Genomic DNA, 11,699 nt, shown 5'->3' on the forward strand with positions numbered 1-11,699 from the left:
TTGTCACCTCTTCAGGTGTAATAAAGTATAGATGTTATGAAAGACCGCAGAAGTGCATGTGACAACATTGGCGGCGGGGGGTGGTATAGCTATTTTGGGGAGATGTGTGTTACGAGGTGTAGGGGGTGTCTGGTGAGTCTTGTTCATTGATGAAAGGGCATTATCATGTATTTGCATCGTTTGATGATGTTACCATGGTTATGAGCTTACAAGACGATTGTTATGAGAGCTGGACATGTCTGCTGCGGGAAGGATGGAGGGGGAAAAATGTTTTAAGCAGATGTGACTTAAATGTTTACTATTATCCTTACTTTTAGGTTAAGTACTAACTATTTATACAAGACAAATGAAAAAAAAAACAAGAAAAGATCAACGGCACTAAAAACTTTTTATTTCATGGGGGTCAACACTGTAGGGATTGAGTAATGGATTGAGCAAAAAACAGGTAAATTCAGCATTTACCAAAGCATAATGGTGCTTATCAGTCTGGCTGATGACAACACAGCTACTCCAACATGCTCTCATGTACTCCACAGATGGAAGAAAGAACTTATTTACAATGTGATGGAAGCAGAGCCATCGGCTGTCCTTGGATAAAAAAAGCTAGGTTTGGCAATGCTACAGCCAGTGGGTTCCCTGAGCAGGCCCTGTCCAAAAGGACTTCACAGCTGAGTCTGACTATAACTAATGTGGAGCATACGCCTGGGGGTGCATCGCTTCACTCACTTCACCCCCAACAATCCCCTTGAGCAGCCCTCATGTAGCTACCGTATCCATCACAAGTCCCTCTCAGCAGGACTGATCAACTTGCCCCAGCCATGAGTTATGTATGCACCCCATTTGTCTTCTCCACTTGTTTTGTACAAAAACAATCCTATGAGCAGGATTGATGTTTTGGAATTGTGCCACATGCCCATAACCAGAGATGGCGTTCACAGACTAAGCTGGTAAATGGACTTTGACTCAAGTTTCATCACGTAGTTGCTGTTTCGACACAAAGTTATTTTATTGAAACCCCAAGATCCTGTGAAGGCACTTGGTCCCAAAGGCACCAACATGCTTTTCCAAGTCACTATCCAGTGTTCATGTTTCACAAGCAACTTAAAAGATTCAAATCTTTGTCTAATGCTGTACATAATTTAAAGTTGTAAATGAATATGAAGAAATAATGGGATAAAAGAAAGAACTTATGTAACTTTCATGTCTCAACTTATGAATGACTTTTGCAATGCTGATGAACCTCTAGCAATGATGTTTTTACACAGTGGCACTTTTATCAATTTCTACTTTGCACTACCCTTTTGAGTCTTTTGCCTTTTTGAAGAGTTATTTTCGGGCTTCACATTTTCAAACTTCTTCAGATCAGCAGTAAACAATACCTGGAAAAACGAGAAAGCAAATATTTGAAAGGGAAAGGCACAAAAGGAAAGAAAAGCTGTACAAACAGAGAATTTTGTCAACACTGAAACCCACCACTGATTGACTGGAGATCTGGAATTACAACACTCTTAATTTTAAAAGCACTTTAATATTACCTAAAAAATATTGTGAATTAATAGTAATATTAAGGAAAATCTTTATCTCAGACATATTACTAGTCAGAGTGGTAAAACGAAGAATGTAAAGCACATTGAACCAGGCATCCTAAGGTTATTTGCAAGTATAACTTTGGCAGGAAACTCATATCTTTTTAAACTCATTTGTCATTCCACCTTATCCTATTTTTTCTCATTTACATGTTTGGCAGATCAAAATAATCAGAGCTGCACACCAGATACAAACCACAGAAACAATTTAATTTTATACTGAAAACCCATTGACGAAAGACCACCCTCTCTGGGCGATGTCAGAGAGGCTGTGGCCAAGTTGAGGAGTGAGAAGGCACTGGCACCTGTAACATCAGTGCGGAGCTGCTCAAAGCTGGAGGTGAGGCCATGATCGGCGGGTTGCATGCGGTCTTGACTGTCGTATGGCAGTCCGGTACCATTCCTCCTGACTGGAAGAGGGGGTTGGTCGTCCCTATCTGGAAAGGGAAAGGGGACCGCCAGGACTGCAACAACTACCGTGGTATTGCACTGCTCAGTGTGCCAGGCAAGGTTCTTGCCCACCTATTGCTGATGCGAATTCCCAGCCAGCTGGGGTTCACGCCTGGAAAGTCAACACCTGGTCTGGGTTCACGCCTGGCAAGTCAACAACTGACATTATCCTAGCGCTTCGCGTACTGGTGGAGCGCCGACTTGAGTTTCGACAGGGGATGTTTGCAGCCTATGTCAATCTCAAGAAGGCGTTTGATTCAGTGCATCGTGAGGCACTCTGGGATCTTCTGCGACTCCATGGGATTCCTGCAAGGACTATTGGTCTGCTGACTGGCCTGTATTCTGGGACAGAGAGTGCTGTGAAGTGTGGGGGGGGCTTGTCCAGCTTCTTTCCTGTGAATGCGGGAGTGAGGCAGGGCTGTGTCCTTGCCCCATCGCTTTTCAACACTTGTATGGACTGGGTACTGGGCAGAGTTGTGGACCAGAGTCATTGCAGAGCATCCATTGGCAATACCAGGGTCACTGACCTTGTTTTTGCTGATGATGCAGTAATCCTGGCGGAATCGCTGGAGGTTTTGGTGATGGCTCTCGAGGCACTGCACGAGGAGGTGAAGCCCTTGGGACTCCAGGTCTCCTGGGCCAAGACCAAGGTACAGGTGTTTGGAGGCTTGCTGGATGAAACAGTACAGTCTGTTCATGCGTGTGGCGAGGACGTTGAGATCTCAGAAAGTTTCATGTATCTTGGTAGCGTAGTTCATTATAATGGTGAGTCTGGCCAGGAAGTCTTACGGCGGATTGGTCTGGCCCGTGGTGTTATGGACTCACTCAACACGAGTATATGGCATTGTTGATACCAGTGCAGAAGGACAAAGATTCGGATCTTCAAGTCCCTTGTGCTCCCTTTCTTACTCTATGGTTGTGAGACATGGACACTAAATGGGGACTTGAAGAGGCGGATTGATGCCTTTGATAATAAGTGTCTATGCAGAATCATGGGATATTGCTGGGATGACTTTGTATCAGACCAGCGACTACTCCGTGAGACTGATTTGACAAATATTACCTGCATAGTCCTTCAACAACAACTTCGGATATGCGGGCACGTGGCACGTTTTCCGGAAGCTGATCCTGCTCATTGGGTTGTCTCTGTAAGAGACAATCCTGAGTGGAGGAGGCCAAAGGGACGCCCACGGAGTTCGTGGCTTGAGCAAGTCGATAGATCCTGCCAGGAGGTACTCGGGGTGGGAAGGGGGCCTGCATGGGGACTCGCCTGGAGGGATCCCCGGGCTTGGCGTCGTAAGGTGGGTGAGGCGACGCACCTCCCGGCGTATGCCCCCATTGATTGATTGATAACTTGACCTCTTTCAAGAAGAGTGTATCAAGACACCTCTCCATCCAAAATTGACCTCTCTTTTGCCCACTCTTTACTTTTTGCTTTGTGGGAGCAAGGATTAGTGGACTTTTTTTCTACATTTTCTTTTTGTTGCCCTTGAGTTGCTTCCAGTGCTGTGAAAAAAAAAGTACAGTAAAACATGCACATATAAGAGTGAGAGGTAAATAGTAGAGATTTTGAAAGTAGTATTGTAAATTTGGTGTGTTTACTGTTCTTTAATGAGTCCAGTGGCAAATTTTCACACATGGTTCCAAGACTGCCCATCAAAGAGAGAGTTATCAAACACAGTAACTGAATGAAATTTAAACAGCTTTTGAAAACTTACCGAATGGGCCCAACCTGCATATTCACCAAATACAACACGAAAATGATCAGCTATCTCAGAGTACACTTTCTTTGTTAGGGACTTGCAGGAGCGTAAGTGGGGCAAGTAGTCCCGAGCTGCAATCTGGAATACGTGTGTGTCCACTGGGATGGCATTCAGGTGGCCCATGGACATCAAGCAGATGCAGTCACTCACCTGCAAATTATAAGCTAGAAATTAACTTACCACAAATTTTGCCTTAAATGATTAAATCCTCCTTTGATAAAATACATTGTTACAACATAAGCTTTGAAAATTTAGGCTTAAAAGCGCAAAGTATAATATGAGGTCATCTTGTCAGAAAAGACACAGGTGCTATTGTTTATGTAAAGGTGTTAGCACACAATGATTTTTTTGTTTGTTGTATAGCTATGAAGGAAGATAGTGTCTTGTGAGAAACAATGCCATTTTGATCCTACTGCTCAGTCACCTTGTGACTGAGTCATCAAAGTGATGAAAAGCCTGTTCACTGGCTAATGCAAACCGATCTCACTGTGTGCAATATCTGAATATTGAACTAAATCATGAATAAGTAAACCTGTCTATATGAAATGCTTGTATATCAAGGGCCAAGTGCACTTTACTTGTTTTGAATGTGCAGTATACATATTTTGTAAATTATTAACATAGTGCCTTTAAATTAGAAGTTGACTGGAAGAGGGGGCTGGTCATCCCTATCCGGAAAGGGAAAGGGGATTGTCAGGACTGCAACAACTACCGTGATATTACACAGGATGGGTGAAACTACCTTGCATAGATATTAATAGCTTCGGAAAACCTTTGTGGGTATGAGCAATCGCACGGCTGTATGTAAACAAATAGATGAAGGTATTGGCTGAGGAGTAGTGGAAGATGGCCTACCAAGAGAATTGTACTGTAAAGTGGATTGGCAGAGCTGCTCTGTCTACAAGATAAGAGAATACCCCTTACTATGGGACCACACATATGAAAACTTCACCAAAAAGAATTTAAAAAGAAGTGGTCCATGATTGCTGCTGCTCTTCACTCATTCTGGTGTGTTGCTTGGATATGAGTGGGGCTACCATTTCCAATAGTTTAAAACACTTCTTTCTCCATTCAATAAAAATTGTAGGACTCAATCTTCACACCACAGTTCTCTAATGAGTATTGGGTAAACACTCTGTCCTCCCGTCTTTGAAGCCATGATCATACCCAAAACTGCTTTTTCATTCCATTTAATTGAAGCAACAAGTTCATAATTTGAGTAACAACAGCACAAGCCACAACAGCTCTTACTATTACAAACAGCACCATGTGTATACAAGGCGACTGGTTTGTTTATGTAGTGGATACGGGCACCTGACCTTGGTTGTATGTAACGCACACCCAGAAAAATTGGAGTTGCCAGATGCACCTACCGCCAGTGCAATTGGAAGAAAAAGGCCCAGTGTGACACCAGCTTGAGACCGCATTCCCATTGTTTTCTGCTCTGAGCGCTTATCTCTTGCGTCAAACAAAGGGAACCTATGCTTGCGTCACTGACTTGTAAAAACAGGATGCTCATACACTAAGTCACCACTAGCAAACCAAGGCACTTGTAAATCAAGGTATGATAAAAAATGAATGGAAGTCAGCTAACATGCAAAAAAATGTACACTCTCCTTTAAAATATCTATTAAAAACAGTGATCATGATAAAGTACATTTTCTGGCTTCATAATGTAGCTGAATAAATTTCCTTTCCAATGATGTGTAATGTATTGTACTCAGACCAATAATACTGCAGTATAATGAACATACTGTTTTTAGTTTTTGTCACAGGTAGGCCTGGTAAAAACTGGTAGGCCTGATCTATGGCCAGCTAAGTTTCACCCACTGCTTGGCAGTGCCCCCGTCATTGCTCGTTACCATCACTTTGTCACACAATCATTTATTTCCTTTGAATCTCCTTCAACTTTAAGGAGACTCAAGAATTTGCTCTTAAATTTTAAACTAAAAATTTCAGCCTTCTCCCACTGAATACAAAGCTATGCGTGTGCTCCACAGGCACTTCCTTGAATGCAGTGATGATGTACACATTGTAGGGCAAGAATGATACTGGCACTTTTCTTGGTAGTTTCTCAAGTATCTATCTATCTATATATCATTATCTATGCTTTTATTATAAATCATCAAACAGATAAAGATAACCACAATGGTATAATAAAGCCTAAAGTATGCATTTACCCTACTCATAAAGTGGTTGTGATAAACAAAATTTGAAAATATTAAACTCATGTACTCTTCATTACCACTGTGTTTGCTTATAAAATATACCACATAATTAAACGTTAAACAATAATTTAAAATCTATACACGAGAATTTTATGGTTTGAAAGAAATCAGAAATGATTGACATCACTTACTTTTGCTCCAATACCATGGAGGGTCATCAACTGAGCATGGCACTCTTCATAAGGCAATGATCTCAATGAATGAAGCCAAGCCTCGCCCCCTTTTTTCATGATCATCTGGGCTGATTTGTGGATGAATTTGGCTCTGTGAATTATGAAGCATATCATCAGGTCATTCTACTGCAACTTGCTGTTAAAATAGCTAACCTTTATTTTACTATTTTGCAGCATTTCCAAACATAAATCATATTTTGTTTCAATTATAGTCAGTAGTCCTTATAATGTCGAGTGGGGATGTACGACACTTTCGCGCTGAGGTGCGGCAGATTTTTTTTTTTTTTTTTTTTTTTTGTGTGTGTGTGTGTTTGTGTGTGTGCCATAGAATTACAGAAAATTCAGTATCAAGTGATTGAACATAAATACATAAACAGAAAACATTTTGTGAGTGAAAAGATAAGTGCGCTACCTATTATACCCAAAGCATCTGGCATATCTGTCATCAGCATCTTTCATCAGACAGTGCAGTACTATTGCAAAAAGCTTACTCTGCAAGATGCTGATTACTAAGGTAAGAAATGTTGTACCATTACAATATTTACATATTTGTGTTCAGGAAGCAAAGTTTTATTTATTGAGGGACATATTTTTTCTTTTTTTTTCTTCGAAAATGCTCCGCACTGAGGTGTTAATTAATTTTAAATTAGATTGCAGGAAAAGGTTTAATGATCTTTCCAAACTGTTCTATCCCTCCTACACAGATGACTATAGTCTGCATTACTCACTTTATTTTCACAGAAAATCCTCTCAACAGGAATTACATGTGACTCAAAGCTAGACACTACAGATCGCTTGCCCTCAAACCTTGCTATCGTTTCTGAGTGGGGCAGAAGGAACTTGTGTACTTCACTGTCTGAAAACTCAATTTCTCCATCTGTCAACTCGACACAGTCTTCAAAACACCTATTCCCTATTCTTTGATGACATTCAGCTATCCCCTTCTTACACAATAAAGATTCTCAGCCTATCCTTAATTCAGACGCTTAACTGGAAACCTCACATCTCCTCTCTCGCTAAATCAGCTTCCTTGAGGTAGGGCATTTAGTATTGTCTCCACCAATTTTTTACCCCTCCCAGTTGCTGTCCATATACAAGGGTCTTGACTACCCTCCTATGGAGCATGCAACTCATGTGTGGGGAGGCTCTTCGTCTTATCAACTCCCCTCCTTAATGTTGCTCTGATGTCTCTCTGTCTTATCTAGTGCAACAACTTGGTGGGGCATTTGGCTAATGTTGCCATCTTGACAAAACTTGGTAGCTCAATTTTGTAATGTTACACAATACCGTGTGGGTAAAAGGTCACCCAAACAAAGGGCTGGGGCAAGGTGACCTCAGGAGGACAGAGGCGGTTCAGGGGGAAGAGTGCAGGAGGTGCAGGAACACTGCTCTATCTGCAGCAGGGCATTTGAATAATATTTTACTTCATTTGTCAGTGCAGATTTTGACTTACAACCAAGTTGACTTACAACCAGCCTGTTGTTCCCAAATCCCATCATAACTCAAGGACTACCTGTGTTACTACTACTCTAAAAACCCTGTAAGAGTCTACTACTTTTACCTAATACTATTACCCCATGTTTGGCTGCATGGGTGTAAAAATGCAAAACACTGAGGGTAGTTTTTTTTCTAAAACTCAATAAAAGTCAAATAGACTCACCTGTAACCAAAGCCTTGCGCCCTGAGAGTCTCCTCCACTCCATCAGCTGCCAAAGATGACACATTTGGGAAGGAGTGCCAAGTAGTGCCATCAAGCACAGTGATCTTAGTGCCATACAGTAGACACAGTCGCTCAACAAGACTGGAAATTCTGAAAAAATCATTACAGTATATAAGGTTATGTGTGACAGAGGCTATAATTTACTTTTATGTGTGTAAAGTACTCTACTTTATCATTGTATACATTGAATTTATCCAGAAGCCCCAACCCCTCCCTCCAAGATAATATTGACTCCTTACTCCAACATAAGAACATAAGAACATAGGGAGACTGCAAGAGGCCGAGAGGCCTACACAGGGCAGCTCCAGAATCCCCCAACTACTCACAATGGGTGAGATGTAGTTTCAGGGGTTACAGTTAGAGGCTTGATCCTCGTTTACCTCCGTACCCTGTTACCTTACTGCACCCACATCTCACTCATCAGAGTCATCTTCTCCAGTGAATCCTTTGATAGCCTTTCTAAATTTTGCTGTGACTCTCATTCGACTGGCTTAGTCACCGCACTACACTACCACCTGTCATCCTCGTCCATGTAGCTGTCAAGTCTACTCTTAAAACAACCTATCATCCCTGCACTAACTATGTGATTGTTAAGTCTATTCCATTCCCCCACCACCCTATTACTAAACCAATGCCTGCCTATTTCCCTCCTGAATCTATACTTGTCTAATTTAAATCCATTACTGCATGTTTTATCCTGCTGGCTAATTCTCAATACTTTACTTATATCGCCTTTGTTGTAATCCTCGACCCATTTGAATACTTCTATCAGATCTCCCCGCACTCTTCATCTTTCTAGCGAATGTAAGTTGAGATGTTTCAGCCCATTTTGACCCTGAATCATCTTGGTCATCCTCCTCTGAACTAATTCCAGCAAGTTGATGTCCATTCTGTAGTGTGGCCAACAAAACTGGATAGCATAATCTAAGTGTGGCCTAACTAATGCTAAATAGCGTCTGAGGATGACCTCTGCAATTTTGTTGGTTACCGTCCTGTTAATAAAGCCTAATACCCTGTTTGCCCTATTCCTCGCACTAATACATCGCTTCCTTAGTTTTAGGTCAAAGTTCACGAACACTCCCAGATCCCTTTCACAGTCTGCCCTGCCTATCACTGTGGAGTCCAAACTATACCCGTGTAATGGGTTGCGTGTTCTTACACTTAGTACGCTACACTCGGTGATGTTAGAATTCATCTGCCATTTCTCTGACCAAGCAGACAGTTTGTTAAGGTCCTCCTGCAGTCCTCTCCTGTCCTAAAAGTGCGCCCTATTTTGGTGTCATCCGCAAATTTACTTATGTCACTCGTTATCCCATTGATGTAGATAATGAATAAAAGCGGGCCTAACACTGAACCCTGAGGAACCCCACTGGTAACATTATCCCATTCGGATTTTTTACCATTAATGGTACCCTGTTTCCTGTCGCTAATCCACGCCCAACCGCCTTTCATCTAGCCAATCAGCTCCCATAGCTATAGAAGGGGGGAGGGGCTTCTGGGTCAGTTTAGTGTACGGTGACTGTAGTCCTGCTATTACTACTATTGTACCACTAGTAATAATAACAAATGGATTAATTGGTTTTGGCAGCCATTAGTCTGAAAATTTATGTTATAAATTCATTCATTTATTTATTTATTTATATTTTTTTACGTCTCGGCCTGTTGCGCGGGCAGGCTTTTCCTGGTGGGGCCTGATGGTCAGCCCAGCCCGTTCTGGCGCAGACAAGTGTTTTATACTGGCACCATCTTCCTTGGCTCATGCTGACCCCCCTGAAGCTCATCTTTGAGCCTCTCTTTCGAGAGGGAATCTAGAGTCCACATTGATGGGTGGTCTTCAGGGCAACATGTGTGTAGTCTTTGGCCACTTGGCAGTGATTGAAAAATCCCAGAAGTGCTGCGGGCAGGACCCAAACCCGCGTCCTCCTGGATGCGGAGGAGGATTTGGTGCCGTAACGCTAACCACTCAGCCACCACCTCCCCAAAATGGAAACAAGTTGAACAAAACAAACAAAATTGAAAATGGGAAGCTTGTGGATATGACTGAGTTATCTGAGAGTGTGAAAGTGATGTGCGATTTGGGGGAGTACAGCTTGCTGGTGAATTCAAGGCAGCTGGAGCCTATTGATGATTTCCAGGGCAGTGTGGAGGGTCATATGACATTGTATGATCTGGTTTGTGTGGAGGTGTAGGAGGGCCAATCAGGTTACTTGGCTTCATATAACCCTCTCAAGGTCAATGAAATGAAAAGGGGGCTGCACAGGTTGCTGAAGGGGCCATGCAGTGTGCTTCCCTGAGTGCCAAAGCCATCATCATTGCATGGAAGAAGTAGGATGGTAGGGTTGGCACATCCTGGGTGCTGCAGTGGTCAGTAGGCTGGATCCATGGCAGGGTGATAGGGATGGCACATTCTGGGTGCTGATATGAGTCAGTTGGCAAGGTGTTTGTGTGAGTCATCAATGTTGGACTTCCCTGTTCTCAAATACACATACAGATACATGTAGAGCCTAGTCGACAGCCGCTGGCAGGAGTTTCTTGCCAGTGGCTATGCATATATACTGTATGCATATTTTGCTCTACAATCGTTTAGCTTCACTATCACTTTCCAAAGAATGTAATTCAATTGTAAAGTGGGGGATACTTATATAAGGGATGACAAAAGTCATCCCAGGATCAAGAGACTATTTAAAGAAAACCTTTAGTCATTTTTTCTATTCACATTAATACAATAATCAGTACATTGGCCAAACTGGGAATTAGAGAATACTCACCATAAAGATATTGCTGACCTGAATTGCAGTTATACTTTTTTTTAAATAAAAACTACTTGAACTCGAGTTTTCATACCTTTGGATATTGTTATTTGAAGAACAAATAAATGAAAACACATTTTCAACAGGATCTTGATTAAGTATGCGAACACCTGGAAATTTAGAGCAAACTCTACTGAAGTTTGAATCTGCAGCTTTCCAGTCACTGTACATTTTCTTCAAGGAAAAATCTAATTGGAAATAATCTTTCAGAACTGCATCATAGTTTTGTTGACTGGTGTTCAAGTTATATGAAGTTCTTATTTTTTTTTGTTTTGGAATCAGTCTAAATTGCTCTTGATTCCCTATTTTCTTGCAGGAAGGGTAAATGCAGTAGTGTATGTGGGAGTCATCTTGTGATAGGGTCCACACCTCTTTTCCTATGACTCCCCGCCACTTTCCTGGACTGATTTCGCACCATCTGAAATGAAAGTCATAAAATTACTTGCACATATACGAATTACATTGAATGAATTAGACATTTGTTACTCTTAAAAATCACAAGCATGCTTGCCCGTCATAACCTACCTAGGAATGGTAACCTATTGCCTAGGATTATCATCATTAAGTTGCTAATTAGTGAACTCTATCCCAATGGTTGTGGCAATTCATCATGAATTAGACTGGTGAATGAGGAAGCACAATTGTGGCTGCCTGCCCATAGACATTGATTTCCATACTCTTCAATAGAAAATATATTTTCCTTTGAAGGAAACATGAGTCCAAAAAGATTACAGATTAGTAAAAACAAATGGCAGCAGAGAAATATTTCTCTTGGTAGTTGTAATGGAGGAAAAATCTATGCAGATATGATTCATGAAAACTAGATTTTCTGCTACAAAGTTGTTTTTTAACACTGTATTTCCTCCTGCCTACAAAATGAACTCTTTCAAAGAAGGGTATCAGGACCTCTCTCCGAAATTGACTTCTCTCTTTCGGCCACCTCTTCTGATTCTTTTTAGAACAAGCATT

At 41.6% G+C, this 11,699-nt stretch overlaps 1 protein-coding gene across 1 annotated transcript; it reads right to left on the reverse strand.

Annotated features, from left to right (window-relative positions):
- Positions 1–367: 367 nt before the first annotated feature.
- Positions 368–11,159, reverse strand: LOC126994209 (N-glycosylase/DNA lyase-like; the record flags this gene model as incomplete). The annotated part of the gene is made up of 5 exons (XM_050853495.1): positions 368–1,379; positions 3,755–3,949; positions 6,159–6,291; positions 7,861–8,010; positions 10,765–11,159. Coding segments are annotated over 5 exons (969 nt in total), but the record flags the coding sequence as incomplete, so codon positions are not given.
- Between the last annotated feature and the right edge of the window lie 540 nt (positions 11,160–11,699).

The sequence above is a fragment of the Eriocheir sinensis genome, unplaced genomic scaffold (assembly GCF_024679095.1).
Source record: "Eriocheir sinensis breed Jianghai 21 unplaced genomic scaffold, ASM2467909v1 Scaffold746, whole genome shotgun sequence".
Taxonomy (NCBI): domain Eukaryota; kingdom Metazoa; phylum Arthropoda; class Malacostraca; order Decapoda; family Varunidae; genus Eriocheir; species Eriocheir sinensis.